Source organism: Xyrauchen texanus, chromosome 15 (assembly GCF_025860055.1).
Source record: "Xyrauchen texanus isolate HMW12.3.18 chromosome 15, RBS_HiC_50CHRs, whole genome shotgun sequence".
Lineage (NCBI taxonomy): Eukaryota > Metazoa > Chordata > Actinopteri > Cypriniformes > Catostomidae > Xyrauchen > Xyrauchen texanus.
Window position 1 is genome coordinate 33679058 of NC_068290.1, and position 25745 is coordinate 33704802.

General features: G+C 44.8%; 1 protein-coding gene across 1 annotated transcript in view; it reads right to left on the reverse strand.

The window, feature by feature from the left end:
* Nucleotides 1-25745, reverse strand: part of adcy2a (adenylate cyclase 2a) — a 241299-nt gene that overhangs the window by 213360 nt on the left and 2194 nt on the right. The window contains exon 2 of the mRNA XM_052143767.1: nucleotides 14783-14980. Coding sequence (XP_051999727.1) covers nucleotides 14783-14980 — 198 coding nt within the window. The remainder of the gene's footprint in view (nucleotides 1-14782; nucleotides 14981-25745) is intronic.

Below are 25745 nucleotides of genomic sequence, written 5' to 3' on the forward strand. Positions count from 1 at the left end.
TTCTATATGGTCTCCCATCCTCTGATATAAAAAAACTGCAATACGTTCAAAACTCCGCTGCCCGCCTCCTCACCCACACCCGCTCCAGAGACCACATCACCCCCGTCCTTCAACAGCTTCACTGGCTCCCTCTACAACAGCGCATCTATTACAAAGTTCTGCTCATCACTTACAAAGCCCTCAATAACTTGGCACCTCCATATCTCACAGACCTCTTACAGCATTACCGCCCCTCCCGACGCCTCCGCTCTTCCGACTTAGGCCTTCTCAAACCCATCACCAAATCAATACACCGAACTTTGGGGGACCGAGCATTCGCCATCGCTGCACCCACCCTTTGGAACTCACTCCCCATCCACATCAGAAACGCGGACTCACTGACCACCTACAAAAAACTGCTCAAAACCCATCTATTTCACCTTGCCTACAATCTATAATACCACACTCACCATTGATTGTTTCATTTGTAAAGCGTCTTTGAGTTCCTTGGAAAGCGCTATATAAGACTTATGTATTATAAACCGTAGGAAGGGACGATGTCGCGGCAGAATTGAGATGTGAAAGTACGCATCCTTCAGGTCTACCGCTGCGAACCAATCTAGATGCCGACGCAAGTCAGAATATACTTTTGCGTGAGCATTTTGAACGGGAGTTTGAGCAGAGCCCGGTTGAAAACTTGCAAGTCCAAGATCGGTCGTAAGCCGCCGCCTTTCTTGGGTAAGATGAAGTAAGGGCTGTAGAAACCCTTCTTCATTTCGGTTGGAGGGACAGGCCATATTGCGTCTTTGAGTAAAAGTGTAGCGATTTCCGTGCGCAGGGAATTGGCATGTTCGTCGTGTACTGTGGAAAAATGGATGCCCGCGAAGGGGGTGGGGGACTGGAAAACTGAATTGCGTAACCAAGTCAAATGGTCTAGTGCAGCCAGCGTGACGGATTGGGCAGTGAAAGCCACGCCTCTAAACTCCGTGCTAGGGGCACCAAGGGGACAAGTATTTTGAACATAGCCGGCAGGGAGCAGCGGGGCGGAGCAGGTAGTATGGCGTCGGGAGGCAAGGGTGTGTCCCGAGGCTTTGGTGCTGAGAAAAACTCAAAGCAATTACCTTGCTCCACGTGCACGGCAGGGGGCGGGTTCGTGACTGAGGAGGAGGTCCAGTGCAGGCATCCTCTAGACTCGTCAGAACCGGCCGGCTGGGGAACAGTCGTGGGTGGTGGTCCGTGTCCAGTGTGCCGGAACTATTGAAATCTGGTGGCAGAGTGCCGTGAGAACGGCATTTGCGGGCCAGGTGACCCAGAGACAAAAGGAAATAGCTCTATTATTGAGAATGTGAGTACGGCCAATGAAATGAATTCAACAAAAGATTCTCCTCCCGGCCCCCCACCGGGGAATGGAGTGGTCTTACCAGCTCCGGAGTTAACGTCTCGGTCTCTGGGTCGGTCATCTCAGGAGCGCCTGGGAGCCTTTCGGGTCCTCAAGGGGATCCGTGAGACGAGGGGCGTCCATCTTCTGTGGGGAGCTTGACGCTGGGGTTGAGAGCTTTTTTCTTGAAATGGCAGGGAATGGCCTGTGGCGGCAGGTTTGCGGCAGGGCAAGATGTGTGAAATAGCCTCCGTCTGTTTCTTCACCGCTGAGGACTGATGGGTGGAGACGTCAAATGGTGTCGCCGAATGGACGGAGCTGGAAGACGGGAGCGTTTGAGAAAGCATGCTTTGTCTACCTCCTGTACTGCAACCAGGTCCAGTCCATGTGTTACGTTTCCGGACCACAAGGGTGGCCATAGCCTGTTCGAGTGCAGTTCCTGCGGCATGTCAAGAACAGGACTACCCAAGTGCAAATTGTCCCAGACCACTCCCCCTGCACACTTTGGCCCAGTGGACTTACAGGAGGGGGCCATGGTGTGCAGGGGGGAGCGGTCTGGGACCGTTCTACCGCCGAGGGTAGCGAGAGTGGAGGAGCGAGGAAGCTCGGCTTACTGTGAGCGGCGCACATGCCCGCGAAGCCAATCAAGCCCAGGGAAGCATAGCGGACCTCCGTGCGTCAGGCTCGGACTGGGCGAGCAGACCCGAAGGTGAGTTATCCGCATCAGACGCCACTGTAACGTTCTCCGATGCAGCGGTGATGTCGTCCAATGTCCGGGATCTCAATGGACCGCACTCATCCCGAGCTCGGGGGAAGCAAGCAAGCGTGCCGGGGAGGCGGGAGGTTTAGAGGGGATTTACCCGGCAGAAACGGAGCCCGTCATTATCCCCAAATCGTCTTCATCGCCCGCGGCGCCTGCCCCAATCCAGTTGGATGGAGGCGAGGCGCGGGGGGGCAGCTGAAGTGGCTTTCTCTCATTACAAAAGAAAGCCGCGACCGCAATGCTGTCATGGCTATGTTCTCGGACTGAAAACATAGACCATTCATAAAAATGCTGCCTGCGTGTGATCGCAACCCAGGTACGCGAGGCTGTTTTTAAGACTCTAAGAGGTAGGGAGAAATCAACCGCATCCAGAAACACGGGCGGAAAAACGTCTTTAAAAAGACGCGTCCAGAAAAGGACGTTCAACGCCGCTGTGTTTTGCTCTTTTTAGAGGAAATTACTCTTTTAAATAAAATCACTCTTCATAGAATAACTCTTTTGAGTTGTCTGTGCTGTCGAAGCACCCAGGGGCAACAATGCACAGCCGTGCAAGGAAGGAGAAAGCCGCTGTTATGTGCCGTCAATCAAACAGCATGCAGAGCGTCAGAGAAATAAACAGGAACTGGTGTGTGACTCGCAGCAGACTGCATGCACGACCATTGGATCCGAAAAAAAATTCTGAATGAACTCCCGTATTTGCCCGCTTAAATACCCGTATGTCCGGGGGCGGGGTATGCAAATACTGTCTGCCAACTTCTCATTGGCCTTTTTTCATAAGTCAGAGGCATATTTCGGCGCTCAAGAGAGACCCCTAGTGTCGCTTCTCCGACACAACGTCCAGAGTTAATATTTTTAACAGTTAATAATCTTTTTAACTTGACAAAAGAAAAAAAAAATGTAATTGGGGTGCAAAAACACAGCGATGCGTAATGCAATGGTCAAAGACATCTGTTTAGCATATTGACATAGAAAAACAACTGAAAAACAGCATGGGTGGACACAACAGCACATCAAGACATCACCAAAGCAAGTTTCTCCTGTGATGAGAAGGAGGGTGTGGCCAGGCCGTGATGGAGCACAGCCGGTGCTGATTCAGCTGATCAGCGGGAGAGCGAGATAAAGGGTAGCCGGAGACGCCAGTTCGGGAGGAGAGAGACGCATGCAGATGCGCTGCATATATGTGTGTGTTTGTTTTTATTTTTTTATGATGAGTTTTACATTAAACTTTGTTTACTGTTCAGCCGGTTCCCGCCTCCTCCGTGCCCAATTACCCCATTACATTACCTTTTAAAAAAAAGCAGTCTTTTACTGACCATAGGTAAATATCTACTTTATCCAACGAATGAATCGGACTGAATAGCCAATCGATTCAGACCTTTTTGCTAACCTTTTGGCCAATTTTCTGAAAAGAACTGGCTCGATAGAATGATTTATTTGGGAACTGGCGTCAAGATCTCTGATATTATCAGTCAAAAATGTTTGTTAGATAAGTTGAAGCTTTTCACTGTATATTTTTGAAAAAGTCCATTCTTGTAAGAGTTCAAGTCAAGAACGAGTCAAATTGCTCATGAGTCTATGACAAGATCAAGACCATGAAAATATGGTCTTGGAAGTGGTACAACACTGATTCAACGATCCCAGTCTCCATCCGCCATAGCACCCCTGGTGTAACCGTCAACCCGCGTTGCTTTCGTTTTCATAATTCAAAAATGGAATTATGCTGTCGTAATCAAATGAGTCCGCCCATGAAAATGGGTACACACTTTACAATTGTATATGCCCACCATTATTATGTTAGAAAAATGATTTTATCTGGAGCAGGTTTGAGCTAAAACCAACTTTCCTAAAACATGTCTTTAATGTATGATTTTTTTTAATTAAATAAATATGTTCATTAATTATGTGAAGACTGTCAAGTTATTGTCATATCTATAGTGCTTTTCACAATTTCAAAGCCGTCACCCCCTGGGAACTCTATTTCACGGTCGGACTCATTTGATTATGACACTGCCTCAAGAAGCACGAACACAGGTTTTACGACAGTGATGTCAAATGCTCACTGGCTCTCAAGTGTCTCTTGACTGTTTGAAACTGCCATATTCTGCTTGGTATATGTATGAGTGAGATTTGACAGTGCTGTTACTGAGAGCATCAGGAGAAAATTATCAGACATTAACAACTTATATTTCCCTCTCTGCATCACACAAAGCTAATGTATGCTGGCAGGGAGCACATTGATGGAGCACGCCCTTTGGACTACTTTTGTACTGAATTTTGCAATCTTTTTAGAAAAAATTATTGTGATTAAATGTATCTGTCTGTTACGAGTTTTATATGCTTAATAAACGTTAATGGTTAGGTTTTAGAGTAGGGGTGGTATTAGCGGCTGTTAAATATATAAAAATGTAAAGCAGTCAATGGAAAGGAGGAGGCAAGGACCGGCTTGACAATATAAATAATAGTTTTAATGATAAACTTAACAGACAAACAGGCTTGATTAGCCTGATAAGGGACTGGGTGTGTAGAAAATAGCGACCCGGCCCCGCCCTCCGCTCTGCCACATTCCTCCCTCATTCTCTCAGCCAGGGGAGCCCCCGGCATGAAGTACACCCCCCCCTTTCCCTGGGGGAGGGTGTGCCCGAAGCCCCATCTGCCGGCAGGTCATCCCCGTCCACCTGGATTAGGGAGGGGACGAGGGGAGGGAAACAGAAATAATAAAAATGGGGGGTACTTCCTGTAACAGTGTAGTACCCCCCAAAAAAACACTAAAATTTAAACAAGAGAGAAAAGGCCAACACGGAGCGGCAGTGAGAGAGAGAGAAGAGACAGAGATGAAAAAAAAACTTACTCGCCAGTTCTCCGATACGCAGTAGCTTGTTCCTCGGCCACTCCTCCACCCTCTAACAGATGACAGCCACGCCTCTCCGGGTGGATCGGAGGCAGACCTCCAGTCCCTGGTGGACGGAACGCACCGCTGCATTCTTGAGGAACAGAAGGGGTCTCCCCCGCCCCTGGCAGCGATTCTCCAGCACCAGGTGGTCAGCAGTGAGCCCCTCCCCGCTCGTGGTCAGCGGTCTCAGACCCCGCCGCGTTTCAGCAGCTGGTAGGTGACTCCTCCGCCCCTGGCAGCGTCCCTGACCTTTCCAGGCAGTCGGTTAGGAGCCCCTTCTCCCCTCGCGGTCGGTGGTCGTCGTCCGCTTCCAGGTGGCCCGGGCTCCTCGTCCACCGGCAGATGGCGCGCTGCTCTATTGGGGTGGACGGTAGTGGCGAGAACTCTACTACGGCGTATCCCTCCTCCTTCCCGGATTTCGGCACCAGTGTAAAGAAGTCAGTGGAAAGGAGGAGGCGAGAACCGGCTTGACAATATAAATAATAGTTTTAATGATAAACTTAACAGTTTAACCCTGCCACAGTTACAAATACTAATGTACAAATGGCTACGTATATAAATGAGAAAGGTGGTTTTATTTCCTTAATAAAACACACAGGTACAATTTTGAGAGATGTGCATAGTGAATTTTTGTGTATATCAAAAAGCTAATGGAGCAACAGAGTGCTACGAGAGAGCGCACTTACATATTTAACATATTTAAACTGCTTTTGCATGCCATTTTATTTTTATAAACTCCTTGTTTTTCTGAAAGGGAATTTAAAATAATACCTGGAACTGTGGTGTTTAGGGACATATTGGACTTTTGCTATGGATTTAAATTTTCAGGGATTGCACAGCAAATAAAGAAGAGATAGATAAGTCTCGTGCTATTTCCATAGTGAATCATTAGGAATTTGATGATTACATTTCCAATTAGGATTCCTCTCAACAATTCTGGTTCTTTAATAGGTATAGTTCAACCAAAAATGAAAATTCTCTCATCACTTACTTTCAATGAGGTATGACTTTTTTTGAGTAGATGTAAAGTTAAATAGGAGTTACATTTTGGTCTGTTCTCGCCCAAAACCATCTGGGTCACTTTAGAAAGACATTGATTAAACCACCTTGCTAACCTTGACTACCTTGCTGACTTTATCTCCTGTTCTGATCACCATTAAACTTGCATTGTATGGACATACAGAGTGTTCAGCAGAAGAAATTAAGTCATACAAATCTGGGATGGCACGAGGATGAGTAAATTATGATAGAATTTTGGGTGAACTTTCCCTTTGATGATTCCTTTAATGATTCTTTTGGTACTTTGGGGGAAAATAAATTCTTATTTGATTTACTGTTCTCAGCAACCTGTTACCAAGAGGTGAAATTATTTCATATTTTAACAGAATACATTCTTGCAAAGGGTGTGTTTTAACAGAAGTTTTAATGAAGATATGTGGTGCAACTGAATGGTAGCGCTGGAAACAATATTTTAGTGTGGTGTTCCATCCACATCAGCAGAAGACTGCAAGTTCAAGAACCATAAATGGAAGTCAAAGTCATGAAAATACTTTGGTTCCATTTTATTAGAGAAAAAAAAAACATGTAATTGATTCTGAATAAGAACCGTTTCTCGGTTCCCAACCCTAGTCCTAAATTGTCCCAAAGAACAGCAGCAACAACATTTATTAAAGCAATACGACACAAGCAAAAGTGGGATTGTACTGAATATCAGCACAGCTGATATTCATCCATAGGCACAAGGCAACAGGTAATCAAAGGCATTTTATCTAGATAGTTTTTTTGTTTTTTTACCAACAAAAATAGTTCCAAAAAAGCCAAAGCAGAATCAACTGTTGCTTGTCTCCGAGCAACTCACAGCCCGAAAGCCAGTCTGAAGCACCGTAAGCATAGACAAGTTAAATGATACAAACAGTGAAGCGTCCCAGTGATGTTATACTAAATGTCAGAACTCTTGGAATTCCACTTGTCTGGTGAAATTAGAGGATTTACTAACTATTGTAAAATGGTTAACATGCATTATTTCTAGGCTCCCTTAATTAATGATTATAAGCACAATGCAGAACTAAAAACCAAATGAAAATTAAAGTTTAAAATTAACAAATAACCAATTAAACAATAAATTATCCACAGGCACAATTTCTGGCATAGACCCACCATGAGGATGTAAGAAGAAATGACCTGGTTGGATTCAGTGACTCAACAAAGCCTCCACAGAGGCCCCTTAATCTGAAGCCAAGCAGAGATATTGACTAACACAGGAAGTCATCCCTTCTTACATGTCTGACATTAGCCTTGTTTGACTTTCACCATATGTTGCCCATTCCAGAGATACATTATGTCAGTGACAAACACAACGTCTTATTTTAACACGCCAAGTCATTAGCTGCTTATATTCTCTATCTAGTTAGTTTTTATTCCATTTCACTTAACAAACTGGCAATGTAAATTAGTTATCCCTAATAGGAAAGTGCAAAATAGCGAGGTCATGCTTGTGATCATGCTTCTGATGTGAATTCCCAGGTCAAATCACACATCACACATTTGCAAAATTTGTATTAATGTCGAATGCAATAATCCTTACTGGACTCTCAGGACAAACATGCGTGTGGCTCAGCTACCATGGGAGTAGAGCACACAGGTAAATTATTTAATCATCATTTGAGAGGGAGGAGAGAGCTGTATATTTCACATTTTGTTGTAGAGGTCTGTAAAATGCATGTGTGAAGTAACATTTTTACACCTTTGACATAACATGTTTTTAATGGGGTCATATTCAGTCATGCATTTGGTTGGGTCAATAATTCAGACAAAACAGAAAATCTATTTTATAGGTTATATTTGCTTTGAAAAGCCAATACAAGATGATTTGATACAACACATTGCAGAATAGCTAAATTTAGTTCTAGAAATTCGCCACCTCTTCAGTATCACTTATCAGTGGTGTTTAAGAGTAAAGACAAAATAACAGTGACATAAACACCAGGGAAGCAATTCCAAAGAAAAGATTATAGAATGTAGTTTCTGATCTTAAATCTTAACACATTACTGGAAAGCAGATGAGCCGGCAAAGGCTATACTTCCAAGTTAACGTTGCCCTGTGCCCCTCTGAAGTCTGCGTTAAGATGAAATGCTGAATAGAAGGCATATAAAAAATGCCAGCTCTGGCAGCTCTATCAGTGATGGCTCTGATGTTTCATTACCACTGTGTAAATTAAATACCACATGTTTTCTTTCATCTGTGCATGAGAATCATCAACCAACTTAGATGCATTTGATACATTACCTATGTTTTCATCCAAGCTGTAAATTTTACTTAGCAGAGGCTAAGTGTAAATAGCAACCAAAAGCATCTTCTTTGCACTAATTACACTATTACTGTAGTAATAACATGGTTAATTGCATTAAATCTATGGTTTTCACCATAAAACATGGTTACTACAATATTACTATAGTAAAACCATTTTCTTTCATCTCCCCTACAGTCACAATGGCAAAATCACTGTGAGGCAATCAACCTTTATATTCATGTTATTTATTATTATAAGTAGTATTAAAGGAAATATTTAGAGTGGAGACAGGAAACAGAATGTTAAAAAGTAAGACAAATGGTAAAATCGAACCCAGGTCTTCTGCACAAATAAAGCACATACACACCATCGTTACACTCCACGCCAATGCAACAACACTAGGGTTGCTGTTTGTCTTCAGTTTGTGGGTTTCTACTAGACCAGGGGTATTCAATTAAAGTTCCAAGAGGTCCGGTCTCTACATTTCCATCCCACCAAAGTTCCGGACAATAATAAATTGTTTTGTAGCCATTCTGACTAATGACAATGTGTAAGAAATGCACATTTTGTGGAATAGTTCTTATAAATGTACAAGTTGTCAGCAATAATTAAAATAAGTAAAAGTATTATAAGAAAAAAAATATTAATCATAAACAGTCAAAAACGTGTCTTAATAACAGGGCAAGAAGGAGGACAATGGGGCCCAAATGCAACAAAAGTTGTGTGCTGTTTATATATTCACTGTGTATGTATGTATATATATAATGGACTATCAAATAATGGAAATGTTTTTCAAATGTTTTCACATCAATAGTCATTCAATGTTTTGGTTGTCATTCAAGCTGTTAGGAATTCCTTGTCTTGTTTCACTGTTGCCCTTTGTCCCCCCTTGGACCTCTTGTCTGCCTCTTGTTGCCCCCTGGACTGCCTGTCTGCCCCTCGTTGCCCCCTGGACTGCCTGTCTGCCCCTCGTTGCCCCCTGGACTGTCTGTCTGCCCTTCGTTGCTCCCCTTGGTCTGTCTGCCCACCACAAGCTTCCCCCCCAGTCAATGGACATTTGTTCTTCCCATTTTTGTTTTGTTTTATGTTATTTTGATCGTCTGGAATCCGATCCTTGAGGGGGGGGCTATGTTAGGAATTCCTTGTCTTGTTTCACTGTTGCCCTTTGTCTGCCATTTTTGTCACCTTTGCATTCCTTAGTTTTCACTTTTGTCCCTTGTGTAGCCCCTTAGTCTCTTTGTTAGCCTTCGTGTTCACTTGTCATTGTTAAAGAACGAACGACCCAACATGGATCCAGCGGTTTTACGAGCAAGCTGCCGTCTGCTCAGCCTCATGTAGGGAAACCGTCCGGTGGAGGACCACATCCACGATTTCCTCGCGATTGCGAGTGCCACCGACTTCCCTGACTACGCCCTAGTGGCGTTTTTTCGGGCTAACCTGAATTGTGCGCTCCAGGAGCGGTTACCACCGACGATGCGCGGCTGGACGCTCCACGAGTTCATCGAGGAGACTCTGCTGGTCTGCGCGTCGCCGTTAACTGTGGGCGCCATCGAGGAGAACTCTGCCACTCCTCCCACAGTAATAACCTTCCACTCGCCCGTGGTTCGTCCCTTCACGCCTGCCTTGGTCAGTGAGCCTGCACGGTCCACTTCGTCTGCCAGGTGGAGGAGGAGAAGAGGAAAGGCTTCTGCTCCCCAGTCTCCGCCTGCCACGGCCAGCGAGCCAGAGCCCACGCCTGCCACGGCCAGCGAGCCAGAGCCCACGCCTGCCACGGCCAGCGAGCCAGAGCCCTCGTCAGCTACGGTCAGCGAGCCAGAGCCCTCGCTTGCCCCGGTCTGCGAGCCAGAGCCTTCGTCAGCCACGGTCAGCGAACCCAAAAGCCAGCGCCAATGGTCATGCCCGTCCTAGAGCCTGCGCCCCTCGAGCCTCCCGAGCTTTCCAGAGCTCCGCCTTCTGAGCTTCCCAGAGCTCCGCCTTCCGAGCTTCCTGAGCTTTCCATAGCTCCGCCCTCTGAGCTTTCAAGAGCTCCGCCTCCCGAGCTTTCCAGAAATCCGCCTCCCGAGCTTTCCAGAGCTCCACCTCCCGAGCTTTCCAGAGCTCTGCCTCCCGAGCTTTCCAGAGCTCCACCTTCCGAGCTTTCCAGAGCTCCGCCTTCCGAGCTTTCCAGAGCTCCGCCTCCCGAGCTTTCCAGAGCTCCGCCTCCCGAGCTTCCTAGAGCTCTGCCTTCCAAGCCTCCCAAGCTTTCCAGAGCTCCGCCTTCCGAGCCTCCCAAGCTTTCCAGAGCTCCGCCTCCCGAGCTTTCCAGAGCTCCGCCTCCCGAGCTTTCCAGAGCTCCGCCTTCCGAGCTTCCTGAGCTTTCCAGAGCTCCGCCTCCCGAGCTATCCAGAGCTCCGCCTTCCGAGCTTTCCAGAGCTCCGCCTTCCAAGCTTTCCAGAGCTTCGCCTCTCGAGCCTCCCAGGGCTCCGCCTCTCAAGCCTCCCAGGGCTCCGCCTCTCAAGCCTCTCGAGCCTCCCAGGGCTCCGCCTCTCGAGTCTTCCAGGGCTCCTCTTGAGCCTTCCAGGGCTCCACCTCTCAAGTCTCCCGAGCCTCCCAGGGCTCCGCCTCTCAAGTCTCCCGAGCCTCCCAGGGCTCCTCTCGAGCCTCCCTGTGCTCCGCCTCTCAAGCCTCTCGAGCCTCCCAGGGCTCCACCCCTCAAGTCTCTTGAGCCTTCCAGGGCTCCGCCTCTCAAGTCTCCCGAGCCTCCCAGGGCTCTGCCTCTCAAGTCTCCCGAGCCTCCCAGGGCTCCTCTCGAGCCTCCCAGTGCTCCGCCTCTCAAGCCTCTCGAGCCTCCCAGGGCTCCACCCCTCAAGTCTCTCGAGCCTCCCAGGGCTCTACCCCTCAAGTCTCTTGAGCCTCCCAGGGCTCCACCTCTCAAGCCTCTCGAGCCTTCCAGGGCTCCGCCTCTCAAGTCTCCCGAGCCACCCAGGGCTCCTCCTCCTGAGATTCCCAGGGCTCTGCCTCTCGAGCCTCCCTCTGCTCTGCCTCCTGAGCCTCCCACGGCTCCGCCCCCTGAGGCCTCTGAGCCTCCAGAGCCTCCCTCAGCTCCACCTCCAGAGCCTCCCTCAGCTGAGCCTCCCGAGCCTCCTACGGCTCCGCCTCCCGAGCCTCCTATGGCTTCACCTCCAGAGCCTCCTACGGCTCCGTCACCAGAGCCTTCCAGGTCACCGCCTCTAGGGCCTCCTCCCAGGGGTCCTGACCCTGTCCCTGACCTGTGGCCTCCTCCCAGGCCTTCTGACTCTGTTCCCGTCCTGTGGCCTCCTCCAAGGCCTCCTGACCCAGTCCCTGTCCTGTGGCCTCCTCCCAGGCCTCCTGACCCTGTCCCTGTCCTGTGGCCTCCTCCCAGGCCTCCTGACCCAGTCCCTGTCCTGTGGCCTCCTCCCAGGCCTCCTGACCCTGTTCCAGTCCTGTGGCCTCCTCCCAGGCCTCCTGACCCAGTCCCTGTCCTGTGGCCTCCTCCCAGACCTTCTGACCCTGTTCCCGTCCTGTGGCCTCCTCCCAGGCCTCCTAACCCAGTCCCTGTCCTGTGGCCTCCTCCCAGGCCTCCTGACCCTGACCCTGTCCCTGTCCTGTGGCTTCCTCCCAGGCCTCCTAACCCAGTCCCTGTCCTGTGGCCTCCTCCCAGGCCTCCTGACCCTGTTCCCGTCCTGAGGCCTTCCCCCAGGCCTCCTGACCCGGTCCCTGTCCTGTGGCCTCCTCCCAGGCCTCCTGACCCAGTCCCTGTCCTGTGGCCTCCTCCCAGGCCTCCTGACCCAGTCCCTGTCCTGTGGCCTCCTCCCAGGCCTCCTGACCCTTTTCCCGTCCTGTGGCCTCTTCCCGAGCCCCCTGACCCAGTCCCTGTCCAGTGGCCTCCTCCCAGGTTCCCCAAACCTGTCCTTGCCCGGTGGTCACTTCCCAGAATCCACCTGCCATCATCACTGCCATTTTGTTCTCACCTGTGTCTTATTCAGTCATCACTCACTGTGTATTTAAGCCCTGCTTTTTGTTCACTCCTTGTCGTTCGTTGAATGTTGTTGTTAGCCTGGTATGTGTTCCCTGCCCGTGTTTTCTAGTTTTATGTTTTATTTCCCCATTGAGGGTTTTTCCTTTGTTCCCGTGTTTTGTGTACCCGCCTTGTTTATTTTTCTAATAAAGTTTAAACTGCTTTTGGATCCGCATCTCCTCGTCTGCTTCGCTGCCTCCATTCATAACACAAGCCAAAATAAATGCTAACTCTGACTCTGATCAACTTCTACAAATTGTAAACAAAATCTCAGTTTATTATTAATAGGCTCGAAACATGTTAATTAATAAAGCTAATTTTAGACTGGAAAAAATAGATTCTAGTCTAATGGTGCTCTGGAACCAGGATATATTGTCCTATCACAAACCTTGCTTAGCTGAACCATATCAGACACATGACATTGTTTCTGCTTCATTTTCATTGAAGCAAAATTGTGTGTTTAAGCAAAGATGCTGGTATCCATCTATTATTGCTTCTCACTGTATTTCTCCGCTATGGTCTACTGTCATTAAAATAATTGCATCTGCAGCTCTACTATGCAGCACCTCATATCCCGGGTTGGGGGATTATTAAGGAATTAATAAAGCATGTTCGGTGCTAGAGAAAAACATTAAAGGATATAGCACTGAAAGATCAGTGCTATCTCTGGCCTGGAACGCATGCGGTGTACACCACTCCGTTGTTTTGTTGTGCTTCAAGACTTAAGTGTAGAAACGATGAGTTGGGGCACCCGATGTAATGATCCAGGCATTATCCGGTCTGGATGGAACTAATATGGGACCCAGACCACGGTCCGCTAATTGGTGACCACTGTACAAGACTATTGGAGTGTAAATAGCGGCGCTGTGTGGCAGGTACAAATTACAACTAGTGCAAATACGTAGTCATTTTTTTTATTTATGCACAATATTGGAATATCCTTTGCTTGTGAATAATGCATCGTATTCATCACGTTTTATAGAGAACAAAATCGTCACTTTTCGGGAAATTGTCGCAAAATAGAAATGAACATGTAAGTTGAAGCCACTGTAAATTTTCTTAGAATTAATAAAAAAAAATTTGCTTTTTAGAGCATGCAGACAAAACGCTCTGACAAACTTTGTGTTTGCTAGTGTTCAGCGGCAGATGCTTTATGTGTGAGTGAAAGTGTTTCAGACAGTTCAGTACTCTAAATTGTATTCACTTGGCTTTTTTTGGTAAAGTCATATTACTTTTTCTTGCGCATCTACCTGTATATTCCTATAAATGTTATATATTCAGTAAATGTGTTTCCACCATAGTTTATGCCTATGTCTTCTTATCAAATACACACTGCATATACAAGCGAGCATATACATTTTGTGCATTTTGGAGATTTCATATGCCTCTTGTTGTTTTCATCCATTATGTTTTATGCTATTTATTTCAAAATTTGCACAAAAATATGTGGATCGAGACCCGGCATTTATTTTCTGCAATGTGATTCCTGTGTAAATGAATGTCTGCGCTGCATTCTAAAAAAGTTACAACTGTACATACAGTAGGTTCTCAACCAGAATGAGCCTTATCATTGCAGGGATTAACAATGCGGTAAAGATTTCTCACACATGAGACTCATTTGCAAAATCACAACCAGGGGGTGCAAAGGGACACTTTTGGTACCATAGTTTAGTGTAAAGAAAGTTAGTTGATTAAAAATTGTTAACAATGTTAATATTATTATTTGTATTGTATTTTAACAATGCAAAATGAATGGCAGCATTAAAGTTATATCTTTGTTATCTGAAGAATTATGTATAGAAAACAATGCTAGAATATCAAATGAATGGCAGCATTAAAGTTATATCTTTGTTATCTGAAGAATTATGTATAGAAAACAATGCTAGAATATCAAACAAATGATATCTGTTGCTTCATAGATATTAGTTATTCAATCATCTTTCTGAAAATCAAAATTAAAATACATTGTGAACATTCATAATTTTATTTGTTAGAGCAACTGATAAAAACATCAACAATTTAATGAATGGTGTTAATCCATGTTATAATTGACCCGGCTAGTCTGTAGTGATAGATTTAAATAGAGAGGTCAATTGAAAACCGCTCATAAGTGTAATAAAATATGTGCTTATTTTGTGATATGCCTTTAAAGTTAAAGAGGGTGGTGTGGAATAGAAGAAAGCTCTGTATGACTCTTAACATGCGGGTAATGTGCTGGCTTAGTAGACGAAAAAATGGCTCTAGATGAGGCAAATGAAAGCATAATTTGCAGATCAGGCAAACTAAACCAGAGTTTCTAGATCAGGAAAATCAAACCAGAATGTAATTGGCTCATCTGGGGTTACATATACCTTCCTATTTGACTGAAGTAGTATGCTATTCTTCCTCTCATGTTACTCTCTCCCACTGGATCTCATGCTTTAATGAAAACAACCTTAGGGGGCAGATAACACACTCATCTTACCTGATCCCAGGGACAGATGATGCCTCCAAAAAACATAAAGAGGTATCCCATTGCAACCAGGCAGGCCCAGATCACCAAGGAGAATACACGGAGCAGTTTCTTGAAGATGGACTCGATGCAGACCAGAACAAAGATAGTGAGGAAAATAGCCAGTGCAGTGGGGACAGTGATTACAAAGGCGACGTGATCCTCGATATCCTGCGGAGAGATCGCAGTGTTACAAAAAGACCTTTAACTGCTCCTTCCAACTGTGCCTGCACATCAGCCACTGAATAACAGTTTATCTGATAAACTAACGACTGCCAATCAACCCAGACCCCCATGGATTCTGCCATCTTATTGAGGGCCTGAGCCTTGACTTTTTCTAGGAAACTATTTGTAATTGCAATTAATTTCACTAAAGAATTATACATTGGCCATGTACACACTGCTGTAAATATGGATGCCGCTCCTCTTCTGACTGCTTAAGGAAATGTTCCTGGTTCAATAGCTCAGTCGACTGCAATTGTAGAATATTTTTGATTACCACCAAGAAATATTTTGAACCATACCCCATAAAAAAAAATTATAATCATGAAAATCATGGCCACAGTGAGGAACTTAGAATGGTGAGTGAATATGGCCAGTATATAAATGTTAAAATACACACTGTTTCAAAAGTAAAGCCAAATTTGGCACATCAAATCATATACTACTGTATATATATATATATATATATATATATATATATATATATATATATATATATATATATAAATTATTATCATATGCTTTTTTATGCACCAAATCCTATATTGATGTTTAAATAAGAAAAATTGGACAACCTTTTTTTTTTTTTTTTCCACCTTGCAATGCCCAATCCCCAATGTGCTCGTAGTGGCGTAGTGACACGCCTCAAACTAGCTAGCGTCTTTACCACTGAGCTACCCAGAACCCCTAATGAGGTTATAGTAAGATGAAATCATAAATTTAAATGTAAAACAATGAGATCTTTATAATGACAGAGCAGGCTTCATATACAAAATGCATATGAATATCAGTTTCCACTTTAAATATATCTTATAAAAATGATGTCAGTATTTTCAAAGTTCTGTGTATTTATTGTGGAAGCATGAATGCAATGTAATGATGATTGAGACATACACCTCAAAAGTCTGTTGTACCATATTTGATACAGACATTTAAACTTGATTTTTCTTTTAAATAATGTACAGTCGCTTAAATTCAGCAAATACTCAGATTGGAATATCACAATCCGTTCTCACTCAAAAGACAGATACTTTCACTTCAAATAGTGTCAAATACAGTCACTTGTGCAAAAGTCCAGCGCATCAATCTACAAAGGCCAAAAGCACCCTCTAGCATCTGTATCCAACACACAGATGCAGTCTAAATGGGAGGCATCACTGCCAATATTCGGATTGTATTGCATGTTTAATCACAGTATGATTTATTATACTTATAACTATATAAGTGTGGTTATATTACACAATCATGTCGATTATTTTACATCTCCTAACACAACTGAACTGAACATTCCTGAACGTAACCAATTATCAACGATATAAATCATGAATGAGGTTTTGTGTTGAACATCGTTTATAATTGGTTCCCCTTCTGTCACTCACTCAAAGTTGTGTCGATGTAGTGACACTAGGGGTCAATCTTGAGAGCCCCAAACACCTCTAATCTTTGAGAAAAGGCCAATGAGAATTGGCGAGTGGAATTTGTATTACACTACCTGGACATACAGGTATAAAAGGAGCTGGAATATGGCCACTCACTTCAGCGAGCTGAATCCCACTGCTGTTCCTTTCATCTCAGAAAGAAGTGTATGCTGTTGGATATACGGTGCATTCCAGCAGCTTTCTCTCCTTCTGCATGCCTAGTGCAGATTACACCCTGCTGCAGCTTTCACCTATGGGTACAAGGCCGGCCCAGCTGGCGCTGGAAGCGATTTGGGGAGTTCAATGGCCGTGGTCTCGCCAGGTAATTCCCTTCGGACCTCCCATTCCCCAGCATGCTTGTCTGCCCCCGCCATGTTCTGAGATGAGACAGCTCACCTCACGGCCAGCTTAACGTCTCTTTCAGGGCTCTTTCGCTGCATCGGAGAGTGCAATGGCGATGTCGGATGCCGAGGATCCCTGAGACATAGAGGCTAGATGATTGGTTCCTGGGTTTGGGGCACCACTCACGCCCCCCCCCCCCGGGTCCCTTTCTTCCCAGAAGTGCATGACGAACTGACGTTGTTGTGGAGGGCACCTTTTGCTGCCGGAAACCAACCTCCCGGTTCGTCCCGGTTCGTCCCGGTTCGTCCGCTCTCACTACCCTCATCCACGTGTATGCGAAGGTCCCTCAAGTAGATAAGGCATTTGCGGTGCACCTATGCCCGTATAATGCCACCATCTGGTGGGATTGTCCAGCACTCCCCTCCAGGACCTGTAGGACTACGTCGTCTCTGACAACAAAAGCCTACAGTGCTGCGTGACAGGCCACCTCCACCCTGCATGCAATGGCCCTCGTGCAAATACACCAGGCCAAGGTACTGAAAGAGCTGCAAGTGGGTAGTGCTCCTTGACAACCCAGCCGTGATGCCCCACCCCCAGGTACCTCAGACGTGATTGTCCCTTTAGTGCCCGGAGCCCGGAGCTTGGATATGTGGCTAGCGCTTTCCAACCCGTCGAGGTGGCTGGCCAGGAAAATCTGACTCAGCTACGTGATTCAGTTCACCAGGTGCCTGCACCATCCGCTTCACCTCGGTGCAGGCTGAGAACACCGCCACCATGCATGCGGAGATCAAGACCCTTCTGTGCAAGGGTGCGATATAGCCTGTCCCTCCATCCGAGATGAGGAAACGGTTCTACAGCCCTTATCCCATTGTTCCAAAGAAAGGCGGTAGGTTCCGTCCAATCTTAGACCTGCGAGTTCTGAACCGGGCCTTACACAGACTCCCATTCCACATGCTGTTGTAGAAACGCATTTTGGCACGTGTCTGGCATCAAGATTGGTTCACAGTGGTAGACCTGAAAGATGCATACTTTCACGTCTTGGTTTTACCTCGACACCGACCCTCCCTACGGTTTGCTTTTGATGGCCGGGCATATCAGTACAAGATCTTCCCCTTCGGCCTGTCCCTGTCCTGTCACATCTTCTTGAAGGTCGCAGAGGCAGCTCTGGCCCCGTTAAGGGAAGTGGGCAGCCGCGTGCTCAACTACCTTGACAACTGGCTGATCCTAGTATACTCTAGAGAGTTGTTGTGCGCACACAGGGACCTGATGCTCACGCACCTCAGCCGTCTATGGCTTTGGATCAACTGCGAAAAGAGAAAGCTGTCCTCGGTTCAGAGCATCTCTTTTCTTAGCATGGTGTTAGACTCAGTCTCGATGATGCGCCACACAAGCGAGCACGCTCAGTCGGTGCTAAACTGCCTTAAGTCATTCAGGGTCCACTGAAAGTGGTTCCACTGAAACACTATCAGAGGCTCCTGTGGCATATGGCATCCACAGTGACAGTCACACCGCTCGGGTTGATGCATATGAGACCACTTCAGCACTGGCTTCATACTCGAGTCCCGAGATGGGCACTGAAACACTATCAGAGGCTCCTGGGGCATATGGCATCCTCAGTGACGGTCACACAGCTCGGGTTGATGCATATGAGACCACTTCAGCACTGGCTTCAGACTCGAGTCCCGAGATGGGCATTGCGCCGTGGCACACATCGCGTGGTTATCATGCCGGTTTGCCACCACTTATTCAGCCCTTGGACAGACCTCATGTTTTTGTGGGCAGGATTCCCCCTACAGCAGGTGTCCAAATACATCGTGGTCACCACAGATGCCTCCAATTCAGGCTGGGTCACCATGTGCAATGGGTACGGAACCGCTGGCTCCTGGACAGGACCACAGCTGTGTTGGCACATAAACTGCCTAGAGATGCTAAGCTGTACTGCTCTCCCTATGGAGGCTATTGCCGTTAATCTGGGGCAAGCATGTGTTGGTCAGGTCAGACAACACAGTGAAAGTAGCATATATAAATCGCCATGGCCGTGTACACTCTCCTCGCATGTCGTAACTCACCTGCCATCTCCTCCTCTGAAGTCAACAGCAGCTGAGGTCGCTGCGGGCCACTCACATCCTGGGCAGCCTCAATGCCACAGCGGATGTGCTGTTGTGGCAGGCGACGCTCAAGGGAGAGTGGAGACTCCACCACCAGGTGGTCCAGCAGATTTGGAGTTGATTTGGCAAAGCACAGGTAGACCTGTTCGCTTCCTTGACGGGAGCCCCCCTCGGGACAGACACGCTAGCACACAGCTAGCCCCGGTGGCTACGCAAATACGTTTTCCCCACAGTGAGCCTACTTGCAAGGTCAGGGAGGATGAGGAATGAGTAACCCTTGTGGCCCCATATTGGCCCACCCAGATTTGGTTCTCGGACTTCACTCTCCTCATGACAGCACCTCCTTGGCAAATTCCCCTGAGAAGTGAGTGGCATGCAAATTCAACTCGCCAATTCTCAATGGCCTTTTCTCAAAGATTAGAGGTGTTTGGGGCTCTCAAGAGCGACCCCTAGTGTCACTACATCGACACATTTAGTAACAATAATTAAAATTTACATTACAATTTTATTTTTATTTTTAAGCACCCAAACCCACCATTATGCCTAAACCTAACCAATTCTCAATAATATTAAAGACATAACAAGCAGATAAAAGTACATTCACAATCATTTATTTACAAAAATTATACAAAAGCACTATAATAATTCCAAACCATACGAAAGTATTGTGGGAGGAACAGAGTGAAACCGAAGATTTTAATCGCTGGAAATGTTCCCCCTCCAAGAAGGCAGTGTCAACCAATACCAGTCACACATCTAATTCAAAAGATACATCTGAATTTGAGCTCATCATAACTGGTCACAAGACACATGAGAGCCAATGGTGTTTGACATTGAGCTGATGCCGTCTCATGGCTGCAATTTTTTTATTTGTAACTAGAACAAGTCAAGAGCTGAATGTGTTATGGAGGATGCTGGTGGACCGCAAAATAAAAACGTACATTTGGGTCTGTTCTTCACACAAAGAGATACATGGAATACACCCAGAACTGAACAGGTCACTTCAGTAGAGCAGAATGTGAATATAAAATAACGGATTAAACATTACTACTGTAAAATGATACATGCTGCTGATTATGATGTGGCTGATTTCAAATATGATGAAAATCATACCCCTGCATACCTTGTAGGAATGACAAAATTCTACCTCAACATATAATTTGACATGATAAAAATCGGATTCCCTTCGTGTCAGTCATTGATGGTGAATTTATTTTAATTGAAAGCAGTGTGCTTGCCAGATGCGTTGGAAACTGATCCCAAAGGGTTCTTTTGGGCTCTTGCACAAGCTGCAGTATCTGATGCTTCAGGAGAGAGAATGTGTTGAATATCAATAAAAATAAAAGCATCATTGTAACTTTTACTGTACCTAATCAAAATCAGCAAAGATTTCAAAGCAAAAAGACATGTGCATTACAATATGAAGGCATAAAAAATCAACACCGCAATTTCATGAAGGATTCGATAATTAAACGATAATGTATTGAAAACGATTCACTCCCGCAGTTAAATGCGACTGTCTTTCCCGAATTATTGCAGTGTGTACATAGCCAGGAAGTGCATGTAGTTCATTAGTATGTGAATAATAAATAATATTTTATAAAGTTAGAATGTAATGTAAAATTTGACCCAGAATATTGTAATTTCCTTTTAGTTTGTTTTCAGTCTATTTGTGTTTAACAACCATATCTTTAATAACAATGCACAAAGCCTCCTTAAACAGTGTAATCATAATTAACTAGCTATTCAGACATCATACACCACTCTATAATTACCAATATAATTTTGTTGCATCTTTGGCTTTGTTGTTGGGCGAGATGCATAACTCAAAAGTAACTTATAAATGGCTGCACATCTACATCTCTTTTTATAGCTGTGAATTCTCTCTCTCTGTCTCCTTATCAACGTAAGTCTGTCTTTCACCAATTTAATTGCATTTCTTCAAAATAACTATAGGCTAGTTCTTGCTTGGCAATAAGCCGTTTTTGCTGAATCTGTAAATATTTGGCTTCCAAAAGATAGAATATTATACTGGTAGAAAAAGCCTGGCTCTAGGTAAGTAATCAATGTGTGCCTTGAACATATTTCACGTAGACCATATTGATTAAACAGAGTTAGGTGTACTAAGACAGATTGCTGTAAATACATGCACATTGTGCAATGAGTAGACTTTATCGACTTCACAGCACAGGCACAAGTTTGTTTTAGATAGTTATCCAAATAGTATATTGACTACACAGCATTAGGTTTGTTCTCCCATGTGTTCTAATAACTTTCTCTGTAAATATTCTTGCAAAGCTACAGCTGTGAGTTAAAAGCATTTATTTGGGTCAGTAAGTTGCCAGCCCATGACCTCTACAATGACTGCCCTGCCATTTAGCAGTAGGTAGCCATTAGTTGGGTTTAGATACACTGCACATTAACACATATAAACATTTCATGAGCAATGCAGAGTTTTTAGGAATATAGGATAAGCGTAATTTTTTTACATCTTAAATTTGTATCCCTGCTGCAAAAAACATACCAAAGTTTGCAAGCATGAAGGGACCGTGGTTAAGTAAATTTAGCAATATTCAAAATATTCGCCCCGCTTCCCCAATTAAAGATAAAGAGTTGAAATAGCCTATCACATGACATTCCTTCTCCTCCTGGGGAACAAATTTGCATTTCAATGGCCTTCAGTCATGACCATGTTCTTCTACTCTTCTACTCATGTCATCTTTGGACATGACTTTTACTAGTTTACACATTTTAAATATATTTTTGTTCAGTTTTCATGAATCTTGATTTGTAAATGTTAATACTCTCTTTTTGTTTAGATTATGCATAACACAACACGTTAATGCATTCATATGCATAATTCTTCTAAACAGGAGCATGACCTTCAGAAACATTATTTCAGTGCCAATGCCTGTGTGTATACTGTATGTTTGTGTGACAAATTAAGGACTTTGACTTTGTTAGACAGTCAATGAAACTTTACATACGCCATAGAATTTTTAAATAAGTGATGGTTGCCATGTCCAATCAGAGATCTATTCCACAAGCTAAAGATGATGGCTGAGTTCAAAATGGCATACTAATGCTATGTTCCATTCAAAGCATGGGCAGAGGGGCATTTGCAATGAACAAGAACAAAGAACAAGTGACCAGCATGTCTGAAATGTTTGTTTACAACATATGATTTTACAGAAGATCGTCTAGTATGATGGACAGTTGGATGTGGGCTTGTTTGGAATACATTATTTTGATGCAAGGTGCAAATTCAAACAGGTTGGCACATATTTGTGCTTTCATTTAGAAGCTAAATTTAAAACATAAACCAAATGTCCTGTCTGTATTTGAGGATTGCATTTTGCACTTTAAATGCACTGTATCAATTTCGGTAGCTACACATGAACACACACACTCACTGAGCACTTTATTAGGAAAACTATGGTCCTAACAATTAACCAACATAGTAGGTTACATAGATGTTGTAGCCACCTCAAGGTTCAACTTGTTGTGCAATCTGAGATGCTATTCCGCTCACTACAATTGTACAGAATGGATACATGAGTTACTGTAGCCTTTCTGTCAGCTCGAACCAGTCCAACGTTTCCATCCGCAGAACTGCCACTCACTGTATGTTTTTTGCTTTTGGCACTGTTATGAGTAATAACTCTAGACACTGTTGTGCGTGAAAATCCCAGGAGATCAGCAGTTACAGAAATACTCAAACCAGCCCATCTGACACCAACAATCATGCAACGGTCAAAATCATAGGGATAAATTTTTTCCCCTATTCTGATGGTTGATGTGAACATTAACTGAAGCTCCAGACCTGTATCTGTATGATTTTATGCATTGCACTGCAGCCACATGATTGGCTGATTTGATAATCACATGTTAAGCAGGTGTACAGGTGTTCTTAATAAAGTGCTCAGTGAGTGTAGAATAATTATTTAAATATATACAGGTATTTTTAGAGAACATTTATAAGTATACATATATAGAGAACATCTGCCCCATCTGCCGGCAGGTCATCCCCATGTTCCTGGATCTAGGGAGGGGACAAGGGGAAGGAAACAATAACAACAAAAACATGGTACATACACTGTAACAGTGATAATACCAAAAAAAAGACAATATTTTAAAAGAGAGGGTAAGGCTAACGTGGAGCAGCAGCGGGAGAGAGAGAGCAAAAAAAAAAAAAGTACTCTCCGGTTCTCTGATACGCTGTAGCTTGGTCCCCGGCCACTCCTCCACCCTCTGGCAAACAACAGTGGCCTCCCCAGGCAGATCGGAGGCAGTCCTCTGGCCCCAGTGAGTTCCGGTGGACAGAAAGGGTCTCCCATGCCCCTGGCAGCAGTCCTCCAGCTCCAGGCGGTCGGCCACTCTCTCTCAAACTGCCGTCTCTGACTCCCCTTTCACTCTCCCGCTGAACGGCTGATTCTGCGCCAGCCAGGCACCATTAGGGCCTGGCTACGCCCTCTTTTTCGTCACACTCACCAGTCTGACTAACAAACCCCAGATGAGCCAGAAGTGCCAGTTCAAGAGAGAGATGCATGTGGCCACGTTGCGTATGTGTCTGTGTTTATGTTTGTTTTAAGTTAAGTTTTACCGTTAATGTTTACGGTTATATGTTTACTGTTCAGCCGGTTCCCTGCTTCCTCCTTGCCTGTCCTTATACTGTTACAGTGGTGCCGAACCCGGGATTTTTTCTTCTTCTCTCTCTCCCTCTCTCTGTCACTCCTGCCGCCTTTTCCTCTCCCTTTCCCTCCTCTCATCCTACCCAGATACACAGGAGGCGGTCTGCCACACCCACACAGCAAATTTTAGCTCTGTTCCAAAACCCAGTGAGCTGCCTTGCACCGCTAGTAGTGTATTCACTAACTGTCTGATGCATATTGTACAAAAAACTGGAGAACACTTTCTTGAACTAATAAATGTTAATCTGATTGGCCTTGATGCAAAATCCGATATCAAGGGCACACAGGATTTTTTTATCAGTCTGTAAACAGTTGTATTTATAAGGTGAGCAGCATCTTAGCTACTTGTCTAGTGCACCAAATTGCATCATCATCATTCTAAAAATAAGACAGCAATATATATGACACTCCAAACAGGCATATCAAAATGGATTCAAGCTCTGATCTGTTACATCTGATGGATTGGTTTGTGAAGAGCCCATGATGTCTGCGAAAAGCCTAGTCAACCCATGACATCATAATTACAGCAACAAAGCTGGGACAGTAAGAAACAGGCCAATTATCAACAACATTTACTGCAATCATTTCCTCTCTGCAGAACTACACTAAGTAACAATTCAAAACCTCTCATCTGACATTGCCAAACATAGGCAGAGCTTATAGGCCATAGGCCATTTAGCCACGCTGTCACCAGTTTAACCACACCCAACTAAAAAGTGTGAGGATAAAATATGGTGCTAGAAGTTACGAGGTGACATGGTGTGATTTTGACGGGGTCTCGTCTGGCAGTTTCACAACCACAATGTTTTCTTATCTGCTCTAATATTCTCACTGTTATTACTGAATCGCTGAATACCTTATCAATCCATCTTGTATAGTCACTTGTCCTATGAATGGTCACGGTAGTGTTGTAGCCTATCCCAGCTGTCTCGGGCCAAAGGCAGGGAAACACCCTAGACAGGCCAGTCCATCACAGGGCAATCACACACAGACATACACACTCTCACTCACACCTATGATTCACTTAGCCTGCATGTTTTTGGACTGTAGGAGAAACTTGAACACCCAGAGGAAACCCAAACAAACACAGGAAGGATGCGAAACTCCACACAGAAAGGCGCTGGGTGAGCCGGGACTCGAACAAGGGACCTTCTTGCTGTGAGGCGAAAGTGCTACCCACTAAGCCAAAAACATTTTCAATTATGCCCACTTACCACTGTAAACCCTAATGCTCAAAATAATTAATGGTTTTGAGTATCGAAAAATTTTATCATACAAATTATTTAAAATAAATTAACCTTGATGAGTATTTAGATCTTTCTCTTTCTCATGAAACTTCATGAAACTGAAACTTTTTAAGTAACCTGAATTGTGTTTTTATGTTAGTTTAATTAACTTTAAAGGTAAAAGCCCACTTACATGAGATCTACAAGGCTCTGAGATTTATTTTACATCGTTGGACAGTTTCTATAAGTTTGCAGGATTTAATTAGATTTTGTATTTATGTGAAACCAATTGATATATAAGATATAAACAGTTTCTGATAAACTGTTTCTTCTGAATCCAGTAAACAATTAGGGAAGGCAAGGCATGGACAAAACACACGAAACCAATAATAGCACTGAAAAACTACCGAAAACCCATGCATAATTGATGATAGCCAGCTTTCAGAGATACAGAAGGTATGGAAACCCTGATAAAAATGGCAGAGATGTTCTGTTATGTGTGATGGAGGGTTGCCATTATAACATCAACATACAGACGTCATAGTTGCACTGCCTCATCTGTTTTAGCGTAGAGCACACAGAACCAGCCTCTCATTGCCAAAACATGCAAGCACGATCCTCTACTAAACGCCATGAAGCAGTCAGGGGGCATGTAAGCCCTGCGGCCACTTATGGAATGTGAGAGGCGTAAGTAAAAACAGGTCATGTGGGGAGCGAATTATCAGGGTTCACAGTACACACACACGCAAAAAAAATCGTCCTGAGAGTGCAAGTGTGCTCCAAGGCTTTTTTCACAATCAATGTGATGTGTGCAACCATTGGAGACACAGAAAGCATTGCGCCAACCCAAGGCAGGCTCGACAGCCACTGTGATGTGAAATTTAGGTCAGGCAGTCAAAAGACAAACGAGAAGGTAGCGCAGACATTGA